General features: G+C 38.5%; 1 protein-coding gene across 5 annotated transcripts; it reads right to left on the bottom strand.

Moving 5' to 3' along the window:
* Positions 1–7402: 7402 nt before the first annotated feature.
* LOC101166320 (TBC1 domain family member 10A) lies at positions 7403–26867 on the bottom strand. Of its 5 annotated transcripts, none has more exons than XM_011481845.4 (10): positions 25546–26192; positions 24251–24350; positions 24055–24162; positions 22911–23017; positions 22701–22815; positions 22469–22534; positions 22016–22205; positions 20672–20826; positions 20490–20580; positions 7403–10511 (listed from the first exon to the last, which is right to left on the bottom strand). In XM_011481845.4, exons 1-10 carry the CDS (start codon positions 25722–25724, stop codon positions 10468–10470), a joined length of 1155 nt encoding a protein of 384 aa, XP_011480147.1. In that variant the 5' UTR covers positions 25725–26192; the 3' UTR covers positions 7403–10467. The 5 variants fall into 5 exon arrangements, with proteins under 5 accessions (XP_011480147.1, XP_078811965.1, XP_078811964.1 ...); XM_078955839.1 differs by lacking the exon at positions 7403–10511 and adding an exon at positions 16797–17507; XM_078955838.1 differs by lacking the exon at positions 7403–10511 and adding an exon at positions 26636–26867 and having other exon boundaries at positions 19319–20580; positions 25546–25780.
* Positions 26868–26882: the final 15 nt, after the last annotated feature.

The following is a 26882-nucleotide window of genomic DNA, read 5'->3' on the forward strand; positions in this document are numbered from 1 at the left end:
CTGGATAGTTTTTTCAAAACAACAAAAGCCAAAATACAAGAAAAGAAATAAAAAAGGTCGAATGTACTAAAATTATAGTTTTTATTCAATTATTATGAGTATATATAGATCAAAATTAACAACAAACATATACAATGAGTGCACACAAATACATCTATATGTAAGCATATACATACATGTTGTGCCTAGTCTAATGCAAAAAATGGCATAAATTGCAATAAATGGTAACCTTAAATGTTTCCACACATGCTAAAACAATCTTGCGACAGCTTTAAATATTTATCGTATCAAATAAAACCCTTTACGCATTTGACCAATCGGATGGCCCCTTTTTATGTTAGACGCCAACCTCCAGTGTAGACATGAGTCATTTGGAGAATAATTTCAGTTATGATGACTTTTATTTAAATAAAACTGTTCCAGTGAAATGGAAATGATGTGTCAGTTGTTGTTTTTTTATTTTGTTCATTTATTGCTATTTATATTGTCATTTCAATATTAATCATTATTATCGCACATTGCAAATTTTCCTCTTATTGTTCAACCCTTTACATAGTAATAATTTCCACATATCCAGATACATGTCACATAATGTTAGACAGTGTTTTTTCTTTTAATTAACAAGAGCTCGAAAAGGTAGTTGGAGAAAGAAAAAAAAAAGATTCATTCCCATCCCTTACACATTCATCATGTAATATGATATATTGTAGCTGTTTGTAGTAAAAAACAAATAAATGAAATTGGTCAACATATAATGTAAATGAAGAATTTATTTTATGTAAGGTTAAAGCTGCAGTTTCAAATTACATTATAATGACACATTTAGAATTAAAAACCATGAAAAAGAATATTACCACAACCATTTAACCATATAGGTTTTCCCAAAAAAGTTTTATTTGACAGATAACCTTTTGTTCAACCAAACTACAACAAAATGGTCAACTCATTTTAATGTATAAAAAAAAACTTTTATCAAAGTTGATAAATGAAAGTAAAGCATCTCTGGAGCCCTAAGTGGGAGGGGGGTGTCAGTGGCTCTTGTCTGCGGTGTGTGTGTTTGGGGGGGGTTGCAGGCATGCAAAGGTCCTCTTAAAGAGCAAACTGCAAACCGAATTGATGTTGTTCTGAGGATTAAGCTTTATTCTATGACAAAACATCAGGGTTGACCTGTTGCCTTCATTGGTGCATCAGAGAGGGTCACTAAACTAGAGGATGAAATTTAAAGTGATGTAAGCCATTTGCCGTGGCGCCTCAAAGTCATTTTACTTTACAAAACTCCTCAAGAACATCAAATATGGTGAAAAAGGTTTCTTCCTTTCTGTAAACATGCCAGTTTAGCACCAAATGCACTAAAACTACTGGTTTTAAGGAGGTTTGCTGCTTTAGTCGTGTATTTTTTATTTTATTTCATTGTTTAATTTCAATATACCGGCATAGAACTGAAGGATTTTGCATTCCTATTTTAAAGATGTTTTGCTATTCTAACATTTGAAGGGAAGACTGCTCATCGCAGAGATAAAGCAAATATGTGGCATGTTCAGTGTGCAGTGAGATCATTTTTTTGAAGACTGAGCAAAAGCAAAAACGTGTCCAAAGACTTCCCTCTTTTCTCTAACCGCTGTGTTTCTGCTCCAGGTGGTGCATTTCAGTCTTCAGCCTGATCTGTCTCTCAGCAGAGCGGCAGCGGTGGCGCCGAAGCGACGACCTTTAGACACAACTACTGTATCACTCAACAATCTCTCTCCACTGATTCCCCCTCCTTACCCACCCTTCCATCCTTCCCTCCTCTCTCCTAAGTCATCCCTCTCTTCCTCCCATTATGAAGATGAGGATTAATTCCTGTCTTCAGCATCATTTACCCTCAAGGGGCTGTTGTTGTTGCCAAATATTGTGACGTCAGCGCGGGGCATTTGGTGTGATTGTGTTTGCGCGGCTCCGCCCGGGCTTCGACCACTCTCCGTGTGCATGATTGTTATCCGGCTCTTTATGTGGCGAGCACCGTGCAGCAGGACGCTGGGCAGAACAGGAAAATGGCAAAGTAAAGTGAATCGAAGGAGGCTTCCTATCTGTACTCTGGTGGGACGCAGGTCTATTTTTAACTGAGTTCATTGACTGGGATGGGAACTTATGGATGTATTAGAAGCACCACTCATGTTTCTCACAATCTCCTTATCGGCTGTCAGGAAAAACATGCCATGAGATGAAGATATCATGTGACATGTCCTCAGTTTGGGAGGATTTTACATCAAAAACAATAAAGCTTTTGGCCCTGGAGAGTGACAGCTTCCAGTTGGAGGTTGAACCTCATTGCAGAGCATCCCTCCCTTCTCCCCGCATACCAAAAAAAGCCACTTTCCACAACATTCAGCTCCTGTTTCCCCCTCTAATTGCCCACCTGTGTCTCAAATTGATTGTTGTTGGTGCTTTCCTCTCATGTGTGGCCCGCTGCTGTAAACCACACACCATGCAGACTCCGAGATGCTCCCGACCTCAGGAGCGCTCGGCCCTTTCATTTGACCGCCGTCCATCAGTAATGAGTCGGTTTATGAGAACATAACCGAGGGAGTGAGGGAGAGGATGCATGACTTCCAGGAACAGAAAAGATAAAAATGTCGCAGGGCTTTGATCTGTTGATGGCGCCGTTTTTGTGGGGGTTCTCAAGGCACCGCAGGAGCAGGAGGCGTGTGCTCTTGTTGTGAAGGTGTGTGTGAAGGCTGGTGGGGGTCCAACAGTTGTTTGATGTGTTTTTTAAGCTGTCGGACCACATGCTCTGGATGGAGACAGCTGACCCCTCTTGGTTTTACTTGTTTATCTGAAAATTCAGGACAGCTCCAAAAACAAGACTGTTGGGCAAAAAGGTTACAGCAGCTTTATTGATGTAGTTTAACTGGCTGATATTTATTAAATTTTAGTTTTTTCCGTCAAGTTTTAAAATGTTCCTAATAGCATCAGGACATCTTGACCATTTGGTTACTTATTCAACCTCTCTGTACACTTTTTCTGCGGAGACGATAATGTGATTGACACTAAGTTGTGAGACACATGGGTCTCCAAAGTGGGAGAGGTTGGCACCTTTAAGTGGAAACTGGTTTTGGTTTGGTGTTTTTAACGCCATCAGGACAGCCCTAACTGAGGTAAAGAAAAAAAAGTTGTTTTCATTTGAAAACACTTCTGTTTATGTATTTAATATGATTTAAAATTCAGAAACAGTAGGTTCAACACATTTTTTTTATGATTTTGCTCCAAAGGTTTATGAATTCTTGTTGACTTCTTTAAAGACCCACTCTGACGAAAACCATATTTTTTGTGTTTTTAAAATGTTGTTGTGGTATTTTTATTGATGGAGGAAATAAAGAAAGAAAATTATGCTTAAAATTGTATTACTTTAGTATTTCTTTAATTAAATTGTTGTGAATCAGGAGCCTTATTTGTGACGAAGAAAATATGCTGGGTGGGCCGCAAGCTCACTGCTCCGAGCTATCGGTAACAGGGGGAAGGGGGGCGGGGTTGCTTCATGCCAATGGTCCCTTCCACAATTTCCGCAGCTTTTTTTAATTTAGATTTAAAATAACTAAGAAATAGACCAAAAGAGGACTGGATTGGGATTAAATAACAAAATTCATTAGCTTACACACAAAATATCATAAATTAATCCTTTCATCCTTTGGTTGTCTTTTAAAGTAAACTTTCTTGACAAAATAAACATTTTGGTGTTGTAACTTCTTTTCTGTTCAGCAAAACAAAGATAATTATCCTACAATGGCTTTCATGCATGGCATGTCTTCACTTTATTAGGGTTACTCGAAAACAAAGGCGTGAATTCTTTCACAGCAGAGCCGTTTGTCCTGGACTACAGTTTTAGATGCAGACAGTCCAGTGGACTCAGTTTGATTGGGTGAGGTGCCGAAACATGTCATACCTTCATTTGGTCTGGGTTGGTTGAAGCCTGGAAATGTGACACCAAAACTAGAGGGGGGGGGGGGGGGGTATTGTGCTAGCACCAACTAGAAAGAGCAAAGTGAGTTGATATCCTGCAAAGCCTTTGCTTTGTTGATGTGCACAATTAGAAGATAATTATGTTGATGTTTTTCTTTGCTAATCGGAAAGGGAAAGCTGCTTTCTTTTTATTGTCTTTGGTCCACTTCAGCGCTGTGGTGCATTGAACAATTACTGTGTTCACTGAACCACACAGAGTACTCTTAAGGACAAAGTCATGAGACCCCCTTACTTTGCTTCTGCGCCTTGGTTAACTCTCGAGTGAACTGATGCTGTAGCTCTCAATAGAACCAGGGTTGGCTCATTTGGTCTACTCCACAGATCATGTGAGGTTTGACTTATACCCAAAAAAAGCAGTTGATTGGAACCAAAGAACTTTGGTGTGAATTAGACCTGCTGGTATGACTATGAAGGTACAGTGGCCCTTAAGTGCAAATCACATCAGCAAATCACTCATTGGAAAAACCTTAATGATCACAACAAAAATTAAAAAAGTAAAACAAATAAAAATAAAAAACATGACATGATGAGGTTCGTTTACCTTTTTACTCAGTAGTGTTTTTGGCATGGCATTGTCTTCCGACAGACTACTTTTCTTTAAGCTTCTGACCAATGCAACTGCAAATTTTGGTGATTGATCAATCATCTCTTTAGCACAGTTTGGGCAAAACATCCTTTTGCTTTTCCTTATCTTCAAAACCTTTCTGGAAATTACTTCAGTTTTCCACATTTTATTTTTCTTTACATTTTATCTGGAATTCTTTTTTAGTGATTTGTTGCTGTGATTTGCACTCCAGGGCCACAGTATTGATGAGTAGCAGTAGCTGTGCATGTTAAGGTAACAAAAAAACAGAAAAAAGTGTTTACAGTGCAAATATAGAGAGACACTAATCAGGAAATATGGCAGATGCCCTTTAAAAATTGGTCAGGGAAGCAAAGCTCCTCATATTATTTTCTTACCGATGAACTGAGGCAATAACTCCCCCGTCTAGCAGCTGTTATAACTCCATGTGTTTGTCCTTGAGATTTGATGAAATGTGAAACCAAAACAAACCAAATGAAGGTGCTAAATTGTCCAGCATTCCCACCCATACAAACAGAAACTGCTGGACTGGCCTGGTCTGAATGCACCTAAAATGACTTGGTTTCTGTAACCGTTAGTTAATTTGGTTTTCACCCCACTGATCCTTTGAGCCCAAAGCTGAGTCTGCACTTCTTGTCATGCAAATGTGCTTTTGGAGAACGGAGTAGAAACCTGGTTGACCATTTTACATGACAGAGAAACCTGGTTTCCCTAAATCTACCTTGGGAAGCTGCATTTCCCAACCTTCTTTTTCCTTGCTATTAAGAAACCATGTCGGTCACTCAAAGAAGCAGGTTAGGCCAAGCCCCTCAAGGCCCGTACACACCGGGACGAATATTCGCCAGGCGTTATTCGCCAGCGTTTTTCGCCACGTTTTTTGTGTTCACACCCAGGCGATTTTCGCTGACGATGAGTGGAGTGAACATGCAATTTCATTCCCTGACATTAGATGGCGCTTAATGTAAAACAGAAATACTCCTGTACACAAGGTGGCGCTGCGCAACTTTACGCTTCTTAAAGTCGCTTTTCACTCAGAAGAAGAGAGCAAGTATTTACACGCTTGTCAGAATCAAACAAAGAAAACATGAATATTTCAAGCATCAGTAGCTCCAACTGGTGCTTGGTTCGGGGATGTTTTAGAATGTCCGTCATTATTGCTTCGCGGCTGTGTAGACGCTACTTGGCGTCTATCTTCTTCGCTGGTATGTGTGCTCAGCAAGGCAGTTTTGTGTTTGAGCGCCCCCAAGTTGTGTTTTACTGTAACTTCAGAAGCTCCAGACACGTGAGCAAAAGCGCCGTTCTCATTGGTCGAGTAGATTTCGACGCGACGCGTCGAAAAAAAAAAACGAACCCGAGGCGTTTTTTTTTTTTGACGCTTTAACGCCTGGCGTTTTTTCGCGTCGGTGTGCACACTCTCGTTGGTGCCCTTTGTTTAGTCACGAGGCGTTAAACGTCGGCGAAAATCGCCGGCGAAATTCGTCCCGGTGTGAACAGGCCTTAAGTCTGTTCCTGAATTCAAAACCAACCAGAATGACTCACTTTGCAGTTCCTCAAATGACCACTTGAGGCTGGCTTCAGAAGAAAGCTTTGACTTCCTTAAATCTTAAAATGTTGAGAAGTGGTTTTCATTTTTTTATTCGGTGCATGTTTTTTTTGTTATTGGCAGGTGGGTGGACTACTAAACAAGCTCAGCAAAACATCATTGTTTCACACACAGTGTGCTCAAATATTCATGCTTCAGTTGGAAACATTACACTATCGACTTTGCCATCTTCAACTTTGCCCCCCCGAATGTTTTATCTTGATGTTGCAGCAAATCCTTCAGACATCAGCAGCAACAGCAACCTTTGACATCAACTAACCTCTGCAGATGGCGTGTTGGTCAGTTGACCGGGACAGTCTGTTGACAGAAACGTTCCTGTTTTCAAGATACTATAAATCTTCCGAGCCGAATCAGAAATATGTCATATAAATACAAGGAGAAACCAGGAAAACTACTTTGTTGCAAACATATAAACAGAGATTAAATCAGGACGACCTTTACAATTATAGATTTTACAAAAGCATCAAAATACCAAACCAGAATTAATTTCACCTCATCGGCAAAACTTAGAAAAAACTTTCTTATTACATTAGGAGCCATGAAAGTTAGCACTTTCATGCTAAGCTATTTTGAAAATAGATTATGTCATCCCTCTGAGAGTTTGTGTTAGCCTTCTGTCTGACACTAGATAAGATTCAATTAAAAGTTTTGTTTGTTTGCTCAGCGGCACAGACGCTTAAAAAGCAAACATCAAGTTCCAGATAAAGGCAGATGTGACAAATGCTGAAGCTCTTTAATGTTTTCTCTTTACTCAATTTGAATCCTTGAGTTTTTTACGTCAAAGTTCATTAAGGGTTTGTGTCACTGTTACTGTTTTTAATGAAGCAATCTCAGTGAAGACTTGTAGATTGTGTCGACATGTAATGAGAGGCAGAAAGACAGTTTTAAGTTAAAAATAGATTTCTTCATGAGTGTTACAAATATTTAAAATTTGGTCAACAAACTTTTAGACAGAGTATAAAACCTTAAACCAGGAATATATTCAATATATATATATTTTAAAATGTAATGTTTATTAGCGATCACACATCTCTGTAAAATCAATTAAGAAAGGATATATTTTCAGTTTTTCCACTTCCTTAAGTTTTTTTTCTTATTAGCATTACTTCATTTGATTTAGCGGCCAACTTGCTCAAAATTAAATGTAAAAAACAATTTTTAAAAACTGGGAGTTGATGCAAATCTAAAAATAAGCAATACAAACCAAAACAGACTCACCCTTGACAAATATTTCAGTATTTTATTTTTGAAATATTAAAAAAGTGATAAAAGAATATGAACATATTAAAAATGATACATTTTGCATTGCAAATTACTTTTTTGAAAGGCAGCATTTAAAAAACACATCATAATTTGCTTTCAGAATTTCTTTAAAAAACACTAGTGTCACCGAATAGCTTTCAAACAGCTGTTTATCCTTTTCATCTGTCTGTGATGTGAGACACAGATGTTGCTGGTTTGCTGAAAATTTTGAAAAAAAAAATTAAATAAAGAGTTCCAGTTTATCTGTTGTGAACCTCTTATTTTTAGTTTTTCGTTAATAAGGTTCAAAGAGACAGAAAATGCCCTTTTATGTTCAAATCACTGTTAGAAGTTCACTTCAATCTGTTGCCAGTTGACAAACTAAATCTTTTTCTCATTTTTTCAATTTTCCTTTATACTTTATTCATGTTTTCTAGTGTTTAAGACAGCAAAGATTGGAGGCCAAATACCATGGGTACTCATCCACATGCTGCAGGATAGAGGGTCTTAGATCCCTTGAACGTAACATGAACTGGTCTATTGATTTTGCGGCTGTCTGAACTTTACTGCACACTTAATAAAATACAAGCTGTCAATAGACGTTCAAAGTTGTGAGATGGACACAGAGAACACATTCAGCACCATGCGCGCAGGCCGTGTAACAACCATGACTTCACTGGATGCAATACAATAAGCTAATGTAACCTTAAACCAAAGGTCTTAGTGCACATGTGCTTTTGTCATTGGCCTCAATTATAAATGACTATGAGGTCACCCAGTGGTGCATGTAAAGGCACACAATGCTTACTCAGTGTGCACAATCACACAACTAAACAATCTGTGTGTTTTTTTTAGTATGTAACAGGAACGCTACAGTATATTAGCATAAACTGGCACTAATATGTGATGACAAACTGCACAAAAAGACCCAAAATTGGTCTAAAGTCATTGTTTGCAAGTCCAAGTCAAATTTCACAGTTAGGACAAATCTTTGTGAGGTGTTGTTACCATGGAAACAACTGGGTTACACTGAATTTTGTACATAACCAGCATACATTGATGTTACAAATGTTTATTACTTGAGAGAAGCATCTAGAGGGTTATTTCTATCAGAAATTGCCCTAATTGTATTTTTTACAATACAAAATATTTGCATGATTCTTATGAAATTTGTACCTATATTCACACCAAAACTTGAAAAAATTCTTCAAAATTGCTTATAAAGGTAAAGGTAAACTTTATTGTCCTCAGAGAGGAAATTTCTTCTGGGCCACAGAGCTACAAACTAACATCCTTCATCATTCATCATACACACATCACATACATGATAAAAGAGCATAAAGCGAATACATAATACGTAAATAAAAACAGAGTACACAGATTTTTTCCCCCAGGCCAACCTTCACAGTCGAGAACACGAATAGTAAAATAGTAAAAAAATAGTAAAAATATGTCATTCGAACCCTAAAACCACCTTGCTTAAAGTTATTTTTTTAAATGCATTATCAACCCCCCCCCCCCCCCCCCCTCCAAAAAAAACACAACAACTCTCCATTAATCTACAACAATTATTAAAACTAGGGACTGGTACCCAACATGATAAATACATAAGCTCCTTTAAACAAATGAGAAGAACACCGATTTTGTTATTTCTAGGACAACTGCTCTACACAGATTTCCCTCTGCAAATACAACTAACCAGTTTTTGTTCAGCAGGGTGACCGCTGCTGGAATGAATGAAGATCTGAATCGATTTGTGTTGTTTCCTCATACAGTATGTGACTTGCAATGTTTGATGGTCCCTACAGCCACAGATCCTGAGGGCTACGTTGAGTAGCTTATAAAGTTTATTTTTATCTTTGACACTTAGTGCCCCAAACCATGCTGCCATTGCGTATCTCACTAGGCTTTCCAATACTGCATTGTAAAAGGTGATCAGTATCTTAGAGCTGACACCAAACAGCCTCAGCCTTCTCAAAAAGTAGAGTCTTTGGGTGAGTTTTCCACAAAGATAGTCTACATGAACAGTCCATTTCAGTTGTTTATCAATCCAGACACCCAAATATTTAATAGAGTTCACTACTTCAGTAGAGGAGTTTCCATCCCAATAAGTTGAACCACACAATGTGACCAAGGAGGAAAAGGTTGTACATATTGTAGATCCAACTGTAAAATGTTCCATTAGTTTTAATCGTTAAAGTTACACTTTGCAAGGTATCAAGAAGTGCATATCTAAATAGGTTCACAGTTTGACAATGACTTTGTGCACAAATGGGTCATTAAAATATGTCATCCTAGGACATAAGGCATCATTTAGTTCTTTAATTCACAAATGGACGAACACTCAAGACACTTCGTTTCCAATACACAAAAGCGAATTCTGCAGCAAAAAATGCACGAAAAAGACAAAAATAACTTATTCAAAGACAAAATAATTGTTTATTTCTCTGCATTTAATTACTTTCAGGAGCAAGTTTACATTTTTAACACACTGGCTACCACATTTTCATTGGAGCGCTTTACTTTTCTGTTAGAGAAGTTAAACAGCATTTTGGAGACATACTTGTTCAAAGCAATAAAATATATTTATAGTGTACCTATACAGTATATATATTTTTACTTCTGGGGGTGGATAATGTGAGGTTACAAGTCTAACCGTCTTGCATGGTAATGTTACTTCTCATAATGGTAGATAAAAATTTGTTTGTTGCAGTTAAGCCACTAGCATGTAGCATCTGCAATATCCCCGTAGACAAATTCTAAAGTTCTTCTTTAAAAAGCTGCAGGTTTGCATAAAATAAGAAGGCAGTTGTTTGGGTTATTGTTGGAGATAAATAAATAAACCGTAAAGTGTGAACTAAATGATGAATCAGCTCCAGATCTTGGCTGTAAGCACAGAGTGGCTTCTCTTCTCAGTGCCCTTCTGGATAATGCTTCTGTTGTGTTATCCAAAGCCACTCACACTTCTTCTGCCTGCCATTAATATCAGTGTGTTATCAGGTCTTAGCAGCACTCTATCTGTCCCACGCACACACTCACGGCACTACCCTCCAGTTGTGTATCCTCCCCGAGCTCCCAGTTTCCTTGCTGAGGAAAGAGAAGACGAGATTGTCAGGAAGAGAGGGGACAGTGGGGATGTGACTCAACAATGGCAGGATGTGACTTCAGATCAATACAAATTAGTGCAAAACACCATTAACACAGCAGAAACGAATTAGCAAACATCCCCACTGAGGAGATAAACACGTAGCACAAACACTGCCAGGGGAATTTTAGAAGACATACGTCTTGTCATGGAACACAAGTCTGCACGGTAATACACCCTCACGGCAAGAATAGGTTTACAACTTACTCATTTTGGGCTCACTGCTGTAAAAAAAAAAAAAAAAAAAAGATTATTTGTTATTTTGATCCTTTGCACTGTAAAAAAAAGTTTGCAACTGTGAATCAAATGTAGATTTGGTGCTAAGCATAAAGATGAATTATTTAAAATTACTATAGGGAATAAAAGTTCACAAATTCTCCAGAAATATATGTACTAATAGAGGTTAGAATTCTTTGAATGCAACAGATTTATTATTATTAAAACTAAAACATGCGACAGAGTAAAGGTTATTACATATGTGCATGGTGAAAAGCCACACAGACAGTTTTTGAGTGCAAGTACGTTCTTCTTTTTGTGGATTTTAATTTACATCATTACCTAAAGCAATGGTTTTATTTTATTTTTTATTTGTGATTATCAAAAATATAAAGCCCACATGTATCACAACTGCATTCAAAAGCAACATTTGTAAAGAGAGACTGTGGGGGTCTTTTCTTTTTCTTAAAAGCGTAAAGCTGAAAAACTTTCCGAGGGACTGCCTGGTAACAACTGCTTATTATAATTAGCTTGATGCAGATTTTAAAATAACCCACTTGCAAAATAAACCAACTTGAGTTTTATTTCATGGCAATATCAAGTTACTGGTAGTTGTTAGCCATCCCCTTTTTTGTTGACTGCATTTTAAAGAAGTGGGATGCTAAGTTTGTGGATTTTAGCCCTTAAAGGAGCATTGAAACACCCAGAAAATGTGGAATAGTATACTTTAGATAGAATGGAGTACAGTTTTTACTCGTCTCTTCTTCTGCACTTTACGACTTAAATAACACTGTATGATTATCAAATTCCAATGTCACACTGTCCACGCTGAAGATCTATTTTAGCTCTGATATGTGCTCAGATTTTGAGCATATTTGTCTCTTTGAGCATGCTAAATGACAAAAGCACATAACCCTTGTGCTATCTTAGATGACCCCACCCTTACTTTGTCGTGTTATCCCTACCATGACAAAGGTGGATAAAGGTGGAAAGATTTCATGTAATCCATGGACACCAGTGAAGATCACAAATCATTGAAAAATAAAGGTCTTGTGGGTCTAGATGACCCAACTCCCAATGTTAAAGTGCCTAGGACAGCACAAGGGTTAAAAAAACAAGAGAGGCCGGAAGAAGTGAAAAGCAATCAGAGTTTTTTTTTCCGTACACTTCCTTATTAAAACATGTTCAAACACTTGCAATGACAATGGGAGCCTGTCTGCTACAAACTCGAGCACTTTTACTCGACCAGATAAATATGCTCCAGTTTAAATGGTAAATGGTAAATGGCATGTCCTTATATAGCGTTTTTCTACTTTCTTTGAAGGCCCAAAGCCCTTTACAGTCACAGTCCCATTCACCCGTTCACACACACATTCACCCACTGATGGATAACACTGCAGGCAAGGTGGGAATCGAACCTGCAATCTTCCGTGGCACATGAACCTTACTGTTAAAAAATAAATGTAATCTGCTGAAATGACAAGCAACTAACACATTCATCCCGGGCATGTGTCGCGTGTTCAAGAACATGCTTAACGCCGGTGTTTAAAAGCGCTTTTGGCATATGGTGTTTACACTGGACTGTCGCTAACTGATACAAGTGCATGTACCTACAGTCGGAAGACGCTTGGTGTCAAATGTCTGGTAAAAATCTCACGAATTTTGCACCAGGATTTTTCTATCATAAAACCGTCCGGGCACAAACCACAATTGTTCATTTCTCCTCCATGACGAATTTTCAAACGGTTGACACTCCCACAAATTAAAAAGGAAGCTAACCATATGCCACTACCAAACCCAAGTCCCTGATTGGTGGAAGCTAGACCTAGTTTAATTTGCAATGAGAATTAAAACTTACATGAACATGAGCGTTTTGAACTCAACAGTTTACATAGACTTTTTCATGGAAAGTGGTTGCTTGAATTATCGTTGCTTAGGCCGATGTAAAGCATGAGACTTAAAGCCAAGATTTAAAAAAATTAGGCTAATTACAGACATGGTTTTCTTCTTTACTATAGATAGAAATTATGTTAGAACATTATATAAGATCATAAAACTGGCTGAACTTGAACAGGCATTTCACATCAAACTGAAACAGAAGAAGGGGCCGCTGAAATCCTTTCAAGATCCGTGACTGATATGAAGACTCACCAACTTCAGTTGCGTCACAATCATGAGTAAAATACCTACAAGAGGTAATGTTTTAAAATGTTGTTGCCAACATAAAAAAAAAATTGATTATTCTTTTATTGAGATAGTATTTTATTTTGGATAAATTACAGAAGTCCTTTTGTGTTGAAAAGCTTTTCATAAGTCACCTTCTGAATCATCAGTTTCTGTTTTGTATCCTTTTGTTCTTTTTGTGACAAACATAAATCAAGTTTATTATGACTCATGTGACATACAGATGGGAATTTGATCTAAAAATGATTGGGTAGTCCCTGGCTGGAAGAAAAACAGGTGTTCAGTGTCATATCCCATTACAAATCATAACCTAGTGTCCAAAAAGCTGAGGGATCTGAGATCATTAGGGCCAGAGCTACTGTTAACCCTGGGAAGAACCATAAAAGAAGTTCCACACTTCCTGTCGACCGTCCACTAAGCGAAGCATCTGTCTGACCCCTGACACCTTCCACTCGGCTTCCTGTCCCACACGTGCAGCTCTGCTACTTGAAACTTTTCATCAAAGATGCTCTCCGAACACAGGGAGGCTGCAAACAGGAATATCTCAAGGTCTGAGAAAAACTTTGTTCACACACAATTATTTCTCTCCAGAACAGACTCCAGAAAATACTTTGTTCGTTTTTGGGCGTTCTTTCAGAAAACATAGGCAACATTAGTTCTGTAGCATGTACAGTATGAGCAATCAAAGCAGTTTCTAACCATTATTTACACAACAGAAGCTGGAACATGTAGTCTATGATAGCCTGAATTAAAAAATTAAGATGAGAGTGCAGCCCAGATGCTAAAAAAAGTCTGTTGAACTTGTGGGCTTTACATCATGCATGTGTTAATTACACCATCGTTGATGAACTTTACACGTCCTTCTACATCTGTTGCATTTTTGTACAGAACTAGTTGCAGAAGTGAAGCAGTGCTGAGTAAACAAGCAGAAATTGAATGTAACTTCCAGCGCTGCACTGTCTCTGTTATGTCTGCATGGGTTGCTGTTTGCCCTGCATGTTTTACATGTTTCTCTGCTCCATAACTCCAAGCTCTGCTCTGCAGAGGCCTGTTAGAGATTCATTCATTTGAATCGGGAATTTGGTGGCAGAAACATCCGGTAAACATGTGGGTGAGTCTTGAGAAACAAGACAGAGAATGAAGGATTCGACCAGCATGTGTTTCATTAATACACACATGGAGTTGTGTAAAACAGCTTATAAGGGAACAGTAAACATTAAATGAATACTTTTTTCTGCTTATATAGTAATAATTGGTGAGAGACATGAAAAAAAGACTAAAGAGAATAAAAGAAACTGAAAAAAAGGTCTTTCAGTCTTATCTGATCTCAAGCAACAGATGTGAAAAAAGCAATTCATCAAGGGGAAAAGAAGATAAGAGAAACTATCTTTTAAGTCTTATCTGATGGAAAATGACAGATCTAAGAAAAATAAGCTATTCAGAGCTGCACCCATTTCAGGATTACATAAAGACTTCATAATGACACCTGTTGTTCAACTACCCACTGCTTCTCAATTTAAGTGTAACTTCTGACACCACCTCTCCCTCTGTCCTCCTGAATAGATCATCTTCCGTTGGCATCATTGACACCCCCCACCTCCACTGGATTTTACTTAGTTCATCCACCTCAAAACCTTCTGCCTCCAGCCCTTCGTCATATTTCTGAGGACACCCAGCTCCATCTGTCCAGCAAACACAGTTCAAAACTTCCACGCTCTCCCCTCTCCAACTGCTTTTCTTGACATTAAACCTATAACTTCTTACAACTGAACGGTGAGAAAAAATCTGAGCTCTCACAGGGACTAAATCCACTCTTTTTATAAGTTTTTATACTCTTGTTATAAGTTCTGAATTGATGAGCCACAATTCCAATGCACGTTGCAACTATCTTGTTATTTGCCTTCAAGAGATTTTCAGGACGAATGCGTCCCTGCCTAATGGGTCAGGGACAGACTCGGCTAAAACTATGGCTTTCCGGAGGTCTTCTGTGACGCCTCTCCACTGTCAGACGTCTACAACAGTTTTGACATCATGTCCACTAAAATCAGAACACTGACAGGAAAGTTCTGTTCAGTGAATCCGGATTCTAGATTATGAAGTTAAAATGTGGAGAAACGCATTGAGGATGACAGATGCTGTTTGCTCCACTCTTAGAATAACATCACCTGTTGGAGGCGATGGGATGGGATGGGACGGCATCTTCATTGATGGATAAACAACATTACTCATCAACAATGCAAAGCGGTAAGATTAGTGGCGTTCCCATAGTTAGCATATATATTCTTGCTGATGCTCCTGTTTGTCAGATGAATTGATTGCTAAATGAGAATATGTCTCTGCTTCTTCAACCTTTAATCATCCAAACCACCAAACATAAATCAATGGCATAAGATGTTCAATACTGGCAGTTATTTAAACAATTTTTCGTGGGTGTAACCTACATGCTGTGCTGCTCCCTCCACAAATTTATGTTCTTGTTTAAAAGTTTAATCAAGTTTATTTAATTTCAACAGAATTTATAATTCTATTAATAAGAAGAGTTAAAAAAAACCAATGGATCAAGCACAGAATTTTGTGCTTTTTGTGTTTAATTTTGTACAAACCCAATCCATCCCTAGTTTTTGCAACAGTTTGAATCCTTTTTTAAGCAAAAATCCCACATCCCTTCTGCACAGTGTTGCTCCTCTGAAGAATTTTACTTATATATATTTAATTCCATCAGTAAGGTCATTTTACAGATGTACTGTAGCACGTTCATTCACCCTCAATTGTATGAACACCTTCCACTGTCTTGACTAACGTCTGTAGTTCTTTAGAACCCTATAAACATAAATCAGACAAAATCCATAAAACATCCTTCTACTGAGATTTTGCTTTCTGAGACCTGACCTTTATGTCTCCAAATTGGCCCATTGGGTTAAAGGCATAATTGGGGGTGGGGGGATTGTGGCAGGTGGGGGATAAAGCTGCAGACTCTCAGTCCTCGTCACCAAAAATCTTTGAGAAGCTTTACAGCCCATGATGCCAGACTGTAATCTCCCAGACGCTTCCCACATATGGCATTGTGAGATCATCCACCTCCACCCTCTTATGAGGGGGAAGTGCATAAACAAATATGGTATGTGAAGTATTTGTTCACATACACATTTATGGGCACTACACATTTTTTTTTTAAAAAAGGCAAAACTTTTGGTGTTATGTACATTAAAAGTGTACATTTTGTTTTGGTAAGCTGAAGAGATCACCAAATTATAACACCTAAGAAAATGTGGTCATAAAAAAACGATGTTGAATTTTTGAAATTTTTAAATTATTAAAATGCGAAAATTTAACTAAGCTTTGATGGATCTTTTGCTTGTTTTAAATAACATTTTTAAGAAATCTACACACTTGCATCAAATAAATTCAGGTTCAACAGTTGCACATTGATTCAACTATGGATGTACTAAATATTCTTCATTTGGCAAACTTGAATCAGGATTTGGTCACTATGTAAAGTTTTGGCCAAGACAGCCCTTGGTGTGTTTTGTTTAACAATTTTTTGAAGCATTTGTCTGCTAGAAGGTCTGTAGTGAATTTCCATTACCCTATTTATTTTTACTTTAAATTTTAATTAAAAAAAAAGAAAGAGTAAGATGATGCTCTGAAACCCAGCAATATCTCAAAGTACAAAAAAAGTTTGCTCAGTTCTTTTCTAAAGAGCGGTCATGAGGTCGCGTCTGGGTCACGTCTCCTTTTCTGCAGATTAGCCACAAAGACGGTCACACGGGACACCCGCCTCTCAGTTTGGGCATAAGTCGCATCATTCACAACAGAAGACAGTCAGGTGGGGGGCAGGGAAAGGGTTTAATGGAGGTGAGGGGGTGAAGTTGGGCTTAGAATTGACAGACAAGCTTACATTGTTTACATATGACTGACGAAATAAGATGAGGAGGGACAAACGTAAAGACGTCATGATGACAGTTATCGGGTGAAACCCCCCCACAAATGACTCCTTGGGAGGAGCTTCAACACGACATTGACGATGTTTACAATCTTATCTGATTGTTGAGAATGCTTAATGAAAGACTTCTGTTACTCCTTGAAAGCACTAAACATAGAGCACCATTAACGTGAGGAGGGTAAACATTACATAAAGATAATCTCCATCAGTCTTGAATTTTTCCAGACTGGTTGAACTGGAATGTTGAGAAGGTTCTAGGCTGTCATGTTCTTGGAGGACAGCTGAATTTTGCTGGGGGGGGGGGGGGGGGGGGGCAGAATAAGGAGGCCTGTATGCACCCAGAGGACTCCATTCAAACACCAAAGGCCAATGGCTGCATGAGACACTTTAGAAGGTGCTGTGGGAATTTACCCTATTTGAGATGCAAATTCCTCAAAGAGCTGAAAGAGCTGCAGAAACAGGTGTCCAAGGAAGTGTGCTGCTGCGAGGGTGAGGGAGGGCAGGCGGTGGCGAGGGTGCTGAATGATAACACAGGGTGTATTCAAATGTTCGCCCTCGTCTGTGCTGCCCTTCTCCTCGTCTCATTTTGTTTCTTCTGGAGGCAAAGACATAAATAGTGTTTTCAACTTCTGAAAACTACAAATATGCTATGGTCAAATTGTTTTTAGGCTTTTAAACCTGAAAGCCCATTACATCAAAGTATTGATTAAAAAAAAAGTGACCGGAAAGGTGTTTTTTTTTTTAACTCATAACAAAATCCTTGAAATATGTTACAATATCATTTTTTTATTCGATATATACTATAATCATGATCCGTTGGGTTTTTTCCACAATAATGTTAGTTTAAGATGGAAAATTATTGACATTAGTGTTCGGGACAAAAGATACCTTGTTCACACACCGTCTCAAATTTGATCCAGACATTTTTAACCCTTGTACTATACTATGGGGTCCAGGTGACCCCACCCTTGCATTGACGTGTTCTCCCTACCATGACAAAGGTGGATAAAGGTGGAAAGATTTCATGTAATCCATGGACACCAGTGAAGATCACAAATCATTGAAGAAAAAAGGTTCAGCGCACTGTCTAGTGGGGTCCAGATGACTCAACTTCCAATGTCAAAGTGCCTAAGATAGCACAGGGGTTAACATGGTGTAAATGTATTATAAACAAGAATTAACAAATTTAGCATTTTTTTCTATACAACTAGTAGTTCTTTAAAAATGAATAACAATAGATGAGTTATTCTCAAGATTAAATTTTGAAAATTGATAAAACCTTTCCTGCCAAAACTGTTTTTGACATTTCATGGAAGTAGCCATTTTGAAATAAATAGGAAAAGCCCTTCTCCTGCCCCTAGTGGAAAGATGATGAACTACAAGGCAAAAATCACAGACCAAGTTACGCACTTAGGTTTTCTCTTCATGATAATGAGATAGGAGTCTTGGAAATGTGTCTATTGAATATGATTTGAATGGTTATGTAGGGTTAAAATCTACACTTTCTACGTTGAAACGATTAAATTCAAAATTTGGGTTGTGTACTGTACACATGTTGAAACTTTTTATAATTAGTAAATGCTTGACTTCTTGAGCACAAACTACGTGTTAAGTAAACGCCGATAGGATTCAATGAAATCTTGCAGTGAAATTGAGAAAGTATGAATCTTTCCAAGCAGGTGCATGGGAGGAACTTTATTAATGAGAAAATCTTTGAGCAAATTTGGAGTTTGTCCTTTGAGGCCACTGTAGAAACATGGAACCCAAGAGAACCAACCGTAGAATAAGCTGTCCCAATCTTAACTGAATGTTATACATTATAAATATTTTAATACATCTCTATATATGCCATATGTAAATTCCCTTTCTGGCATTTAAGACTGCCGAATATTGGCTTTTTTGACATGTGTTATTTAATTAACCATCTGAGGTTTCTAGGTATTTAAAACAGTGCTGATAAAAAGTATCATATCTAAATTTCCTAAATTGCTGCTCTTCACGCTGCAATATTATAAAAAACTTATTTAATTGAATAAATCTGCAGATTTAACAATATGCATGGATAAGAACATGGAGAATTTAGCTTATGCACTTTAATGTGGATTTCTACCGTTTCCACAACATTTAGATTAAAAAAAGAGAAGATTAAAAGATTCCAGCTTGTAGCTGCAACAGGATTTGTTTATGACAGTTTCATGGACAGTAAAGCTTCCTTTTGTAACTTGTTTTTTTGCATCATGAAGACCAATATTCAGAATATACATGTATATCAAAGGTTTATGGTTCACTTCCCTTTTATTTACACTTTAAGTATTGTCCAGTCTGAGAACCGCTTAAGCTCATAGCTGAAGAAGACTTTAACTTCATGTTGGGTTTGTAGATTTTTGTATTAGTTTTGTGATATAATTTTCTTTTTTTCTACTCAAAGTAACCAAAAACCTTTATTTTTGATTTTACAAAAGCAGCATAATCATCCTTCAAATTTCCATCAACAAAAATATATAAACTCTTTCATTTTTCAAGTTGAAAACAATCAGTAACAAGCGATTATACTTCCATATACATTTACTCAAAATATGAATTACAAATCTTTGGCTTAATGGCAAAAATATCCTTACAATTTACTCCTTCATTCTCTAAATGTCAGTTTATTTTCTCCACCTGGTTATGGCACAAGCAGAATAATAATAATAATAGTAATGTCAGATCGCCCCCTTGTGTTCGAAGATGGTAATGACATGCTTCTGGTGGAGCACTAACCGTAATGTGCGAGAATGACAAACCCTTTGAGACAAATGTAGTGGATAATAAAGGCAAACGGAAGACTGCTATTTGAAGGTGCACTAGAAAAAAAGCTTATCTGTAGTGACAAAGTAAATCTAAATCCAAACTAGCTCTCCTTTGCAAAAGGGAAATGCAGGAGGAGGTGGTAGCTGCTCTAAAATCTATGCATCAGTCAATCTACTGAAAACTCACCTATGTCCTCGCAAGACCTTGGATGGATACATGGATGTGTTGAGATGAAATTTTCAAAGCTTCACACAAATTCATTGTCAATTTTTATGACTACATTCTCATCAGAAGGTCCAAATCACTCTCATACTCGGCAGCAGCTTGGATAATGGAAGTGGAGTGTTATTAAATTAAATGTGAAGTTCCCAGCTACGTAGTGAATGCTGACACACAAAACCTGTAAAGTTTCCTGCTAATATGTGTCAGCATGGAATGATTTGTGTTTGTAAACGGATGCAAACGTTGGCCCCCTAAAGGTACGTGTCGTGTTCTTCACTACTCAGGCTATCTTTGGACACCTGTAAGGTGGTAGGTTTCAGTAATGGCACGGGTTGGCTGTGAGTTTGGTAAGTATCAGCGAATTCTTTAGGTGGCACAGCTGTTGGAGGGTCATTGGCCTGTACAGTCTTTCTGATTTTTCTGGTTTCCTCTTCTCGAAACCCCTCTGTTTTGGACGCTAGGGGGGACTCCACGATGATGGTGGGTTTCTGTCTCAGATCCAGTCGGCTGGGTGGCTCGGCAGCCATTATGGCCTTTGCACCATGCATCCTTGGAGGGGACTTACAAGTCAGCTCTCCGTGGTTCTCCTTCCAGCGCCGCAGTTGAGCGAGATGTTCCTTCTCTATGTCTTTCTCTGACACTGACAGCTCTATGATCTGAAATCAAGAGTTTTCATTTTTTAAATCATTTTTCCACAGCCTTGGAGGAATGAAGAGAAACACACAAACGTAACTGCTTTTACTGTACCTCATGGACCAAGAATCCCTCATTCATGTACTGGGGCTTTATTGTCCGGAGCAATTCCAGGGTCTCATAGAAACCTTGGCAGGCCTTCAGTTTTTCTTGGGATCCTAGCGTGCATTTGAGCAGAACCAGGCCCACTCTGAAGAGTATCTTCACTCCTAAAAAGAGCGCCACATATGACAACATGCATCTGATTAGAACCCTGTTGTGATGATGAGAATGTTCAGTGTAAATTAGGATATTGAGAACAATTACATGAACTTTTAGATCTTGATTTTGGAGGCTGGAATCATGTCATAAGGTATTATCTAATATATATATTCTCATTTCTTTTGCACATAATCTAATTAGAACCTGGTAAGAATTTATGTAAAACCAGTTTACAACTTAATGACAGCATTTTCTTCTTCTTTGGTGACTATAATGCATTGATGCAGTACACCCCCCCCCCCCCCAAAAAAAAAAAGTAAACCCATTAGCTACAGATTTAAGACAATTTGATGCTTTTCAATCCCTTATTTTTAATATTAGGTTCCCATTTGCCATAAGAGTAGGTACTATTGTTAAAGACAAAAGTGCAATTTAAATAAAAATCCTTGTCCTTACTAACAACAAAGTTGCTATATTTTTTCTTGTTATAATAAGGAAAATGAAAGAAAAGATGTCCAGTAATTCCATTTATTTTTGTTTAACAACATAATAAAAAATAATATATTTTAAAAATGTTTGTGTAATTGTTAGATTATTTTGTTTTATTGTTGTTTGGAACATTTTTTTTAATAGTTTCCATTCTCATTTCAAAACATCAATTCTTAAATCCAGCATTTTCATGGACAAAACAAAACAGTGGTGCGGTCGTTAGGGGGATGGCCCCTGGTTCAAGTCCCGGTTGGGGGACCTGAACCAGAACACCATCAGGGGACCTTTCTGTGTGGAGTTTACATGTTCTCTCTGTGCATGTGTGGGTTTTCTCTGGGGACACCGTGCGAAAAACATGCTTCATGGGTTAATCGGTTACTCTAAATTGTCCCCCGGTGTGAATGTGAGTCTGCATGGATTTGGAATTTGTGGCCCTGCGACAGACTGGCAACCTGTCCAGGATGTCCCCTGCCTTCACCCACGAGTGGCTGGGATAGGCTCCAGCCACCCCGTGACCCCGAAAGGGACAAAACGGCTTTAGAAGATGAACGAATGACTAAATTGTTGGCTTGCTATTTAACATCTTTTTCCTTAAATAAAAAGGCTAGTTAGGACTACTTTTCTGAACCCAACATCAGATTGTTCTCTGCTTGATTAGAGCCTGAAGTTCTTTTATCTCATTTCTGTAGGGGCTGTGTGTTGCCTCACCCTCACACAGGAACATATCCCAGACTCGCAGCACTGCCGCCCACGGCAGAGTCCGAGAAAAGGCACACATGAACCACTCAGTCATATACAGGATAGGATCCAGCTTTTGATTCTTCAGATGACGATGGGCAACAGGAGACACCTTTCGAAGCAGAGCATTCAAGATCTCCCCATCCAGCTGGATTGCCTCCTGTTGAGGAGAGATGTAATAGCAGCCACCAGCCAGAGAATAGTCTCCTATCTCTTTGCCTAATCTGATTATCGTTTGTTTTTAGGCCACTCTATGTTGAGCAAGGCGTACTCGCCCGACAACTTTGACACACCGGCCTGTTGAATAAATGTTGAGGCACTAAAATGAAGCCAAAGCTTCATTAAAAAAATGTATTTGGATGACAAGCTTACTTAGCGTGCATGATTACATTTTAATGTTTGCGACCTCTTCCCATGACGTACCAACTCTTTGCTGTAGTATCCAGGAAGATATTTCTCGCAGATTTGAACAAGAACCCAAAATGCATCCTAAGAGATGAAGACAAAAAAATAAAACCAAGAAAAAACCCTATTAGACTGTGGCTTGAAGTGAAAGCGTCAGATGGAAGATAGCGGATGTAAAAAGAGCCATGGTGAGTTAGGGAATAACACGTTAGACTACTTAGGATGAGATCATGAACAGCTGAATCATCACCTCAGCTGGCATATGCATCAGCAGCACGGCAGCAATGGGAGCCTGAGCCTGACAATAACCCTCTTCTGGCCGATGCAGGGTGTAAGCCTTCAGCACTCGAAACAGGTCCTGCTGCCTGCAGACGAAAACATTCAACAAACCGCCTTCAGGACCCACTCACCACTGCTACACAGGAATTGAAACAACAGCTCTTCAAAGGACTGCATGTACCCATGACCGCCTCTTGCTGCAAACATTTCGTGAAAGGGGAATTGTCGATGAAGGTCTCGCTCAATGACATCAACCCAGTTTGGATCTCCAGGCTTGTTGTCTAACTCCTAAAACACACAACTCTGCTCAGCTTTGGTGGCAGGCTAAAATTCTGCATTTATTCCTACACAATTTAACCCTAAATCGAAAAATGTAGCTGAGTTTGACTCAAAAAATGAATATTTTCAGCTGCAATTTCTAACTTGCAGATTTGATCATCTTTTTATTATTAATATTAATTAGCTCTGAGGTTTTTTTTTCCCACACAAATGTTTACTTACTTAATGTCAAAAATTATCTAAGCAATAAACAATTTGACAGGAAAAGGAATGGAAGAATTTTCCATTAATACAAAAAAAAAACGTTTTTTTTGTTCAAATTTTTGAAAAGCTCCAAAGTGTCCGTGTCATAGACATGATCCGATTTGTTTATGTGTTCGTCACGACAAACATTACAGAGCAAGATGTTGGGGAAATCTTCAATATTGACCAGTATGAACAGTTTATTTTTGTTTGTGAGTCAATCTCGACGATAACTTTGGGCAGAAAGCAGCAAAGTCTGTGGGTGACCAGGACGCTCACACTGTGGGTGTGGTCAATCAAATGGATTTATGACTTTCTTTTTAGAAGATTTATCTATATATACATATATTTTTTTTTGCTTTTTGTGATTTTTTTTGTTTTGTGATATATTGTTTTTTGTTTTTCATTTTAATTTGTTTTCCCCTCTTTTTTGCCTTAATTTCTTTTAGGACTACAACAGTTGTAGTCCGATAGCGAGGAGATAAGGATCCGTCTAAAACTTGCATTAATGGTTCACTCTGAGAGAAAGAGTAATGATTACACGGATTCAGGGGAGTTCATTTTAACAAGAAGGAGAACTTGTGATGCTTTTAAGATTTTGAGAATAAAACAGACTGGTGATTTCATGACGAGCACAGAAACTAAACGCATCGTTTCTATGACACACCGACACATTGGGGCTTTTTTTACTTTTAATTGTAGCTCCTCTTATAGTTTTCATGAGCAGGTGAGGTTAATGCTTGAAGTTATCAATAAAAAAGGGGTCAAACTTAATAAAAAAATACTATATTTTCATGCCTCACCTCAAACTTTCCCTTGTTCTGCTCTCTTTTCACTTTGCCCCCGGTGAGGTAGAGCCAGGCCCGACCCCGGAGAGATGGGGGGATCCCTTTCTGACAACGCTCCTTTATCTGTAAATTTACACAAAAACAGCTACTTTTAAAACAGAAAAAGTAACTAAAAGAGATAGGTCTGAGTTTTTTTTTTTTTAAAGCAGACCTTCTTGTGATTTTTGGCCATCCATTTGTCCCAGCTGTTGAGCATCTCCAGCCATTTTGCTTCTCGCTGCCTCAAAACCTCAATGGGAAGTTTTTCAGTTCTGTCGACATAAAGAACCAAATATATGTAGACAAACACCACATAGTCACATCAGTCAGAATGAGGCTCATCCTTGCCTAGTTCAAGCAGAAACCCGCCCCCCAAAATAAACGGTGCAACAAAGCCGCAGAACAGATGCCATCAGCAGAGTTTTATAAAGAAAACAGGAAGCTGTGGGAACTTTGGCCTGATTCACTTCACTGCAGCACTACACAGCAAAGATCCTTAACTAGTGTTAAAAATGAGAATTTTTGTTCTCACATAGTGACACAAACACTTCCTGTACAGTCCAGTGTAATATATTTGACTTTAAAAATGAACGTGTTCAAACACATTTTTTAATGCAGTCATGGCTGTACAATTTTCCAGAAACAAACAAACTAGTGTCCTGCTTGTGCCCGTCCCAAGCCCGGTAAAGGCAGATGCTAGTGTCAGGAAGAGTCTTCAATATGAAACTCTATTAAATAGATCAAAGGAGAATATAGATCTATGGATAGATGAACTGGTTTTGGAAGCGTTTTAGGGGCTCGGAGGGACACCCGCTGCCCCTCCCCATCCCTGATATTCTACCTGCACCCCACAGTGGGGCTGAGTACACATGGGCTTAAATAACATTGGCTTTGGTGGCACATACATTTATTCATTACTTTATTTAGTTTGCAGTATAGGAAGTTACTCATTTGAAACAACAAATATATTTAATTTAAAAAAAAAGAAAGTCTGGGAATCGAATAAATAAGGCCTGTGCCAATAACTAAAAGGTCATCACCTTTCTTTTAATTTGACGACAACTGATTGATCTAAGTTTTTGTGGTTCTTTTTTAGGTTATTTACGAAATAGAGGCGAAACAACAGAAGCAGGGTGGAGGTGATGGATGCCTGTGGGCGGGAGGCCGCAGGTGGACACACCTTGGCTTCAGGAAGACCTGTATGTGCAGTTGTAAAAGAAAACTTTGACATCCCCATGGCCTGCAGTTTGGCCCCATTCAACTTTTTATAGGATAGAAACTCCCCCTTTTTGCTGCTCATTATATAATGGGGGGGGGGGGTCAATAAGGCATACACTTTAAAATTAAAGATTACATCACGTTAGGCGAGAATCTGACACGGAAGAAGACAGACACTGAGACAGACAGTCACCTGATCGTCTTGAAATCAGAAAGATGACACAACAAACGTTGTTTTAGTCCACTTACAGCTCTCCGGAGGTCTGCTGTGCGCCTCCTATGAACCCGTACTTGTCCACCTGCTTGTCCTCGGTGACGTTTCCGTTCACCTCTGGGTCAGGGGCCGAAGAACCGGCGTTCCCGTTTTCTGTCAACTTCTGGGGACCGCCACGCATCTCGAGTCCATTGCCCTGCTCGGTTTTTGCCATTGAATCAGCATTTATGGTAGCTGACAGAGAGACCGTCCACCGAAAGTTCTCACAACCTAAAGAATAAAAAACATTCCGCTCTGCACAGCCGCAAACTGTTTTTCAAAAGTCTTTGCATGTAGACCCGTTCCTTTAGCCGCTAGCTAACACAGCAGCTCAGAATGTTGCTTTCCTCAACAATGTTATTTTTATCTCATTGTGTTCCGGCTTAAAAAAAAGGGGTATCCGTTTTGACAGGACGAACCCTACAACAACATACACAACGATAACAAACGCAAATTCACCACGAAATCTAAGTGTTAGCTCCCATGCTAACGTCAGCTGACACGGGCGAACACAAATCCGGCCAGAAGAAGTCTGCTGTCAGCAGGAACGAAGGTTAGCTGCCTGCTACAAGGAAGAGAGACCGCCTGCCCTGAAGCAGGATAGTAAACAAACATCCATGGCATCTGCTGGCTCCATTCTGCCACCTACTGCAAGAAATTTCCCCATTCTTGTGGTCACCACAGAAACCAGTGGGTCACGTGACCAGATGTGATACAGATTTTGTTTTTATTTAATGTTTGTACTAGAGTTAACCTCGTTTATATCTCTAATTATACTATGGCTTTTAGCAAATATACATTTTATTTTTAAAATATTTAACTCATTTTTTGCTTTAGGTTATTGTGTTCCGTCTAAACACTGTTTAGTTCACCCTTAGCAAAAAGTAGTACATTTGAAGGTTTTTTTAAGCTTTAGTATAAGTATGAACTTAAAAAGTATGCTAAACAGATCATTTACATATAGTATTGGAAGTATACGAACTTAATACTTCTTCAGAGTAAATTGAAACACGTTAAATATATGGCCTGTAGTATACTTGCTATACTCGTCCCGATACCCAGTTGTACAAGTATACTAGTACTTACCATGTGCGTATAGTATAGTGGTGGAGGTCTACTGACTGAATACTTCTTCAGAATAAATCGGAACATATATACAGATATAGGAAGTCAACTTCAAGTATACTGCCATACTTTTAGTATAGACTAAATATACTGAAGTACACTTAAATAGACTACTTTCTGCTAAAGCCAGATATCCTCCTGATTTCCAGGAATGGAAATTTGACCGGTGTAGAGGGTATTTCTAACCCTGAATATCTCCCAACTACTG

The sequence above is a fragment of the Oryzias latipes genome, chromosome 12, assembly GCF_053564925.1.
Source record: "Oryzias latipes strain Hd-rR chromosome 12, Olatipes_Hd-rR_3.1".
NCBI lineage: Eukaryota > Metazoa > Chordata > Actinopteri > Beloniformes > Adrianichthyidae > Oryzias > Oryzias latipes.

Coding starts and splice junctions, on each gene's coding strand:
- LOC101166320 (XM_078955838.1), bottom strand. CDS start 25,724: ATGGCAAAAACCGAGCAGGGCAATGGACTCGAGATGCGTGGCGGTCCC. Junction 22,206..22,468: donor GATACTACAGCAAAGAGTTG/GTACGTCATGGG, acceptor TCTCCTCAACAG/GAGGCAATCCAGCTGGATGG. Junction 20,581..20,671: donor AGGGATTCTTGGTCCATGAG/GTACAGTAAAAG, acceptor TCTTGATTTCAG/ATCATAGAGCTGTCAGTGTC.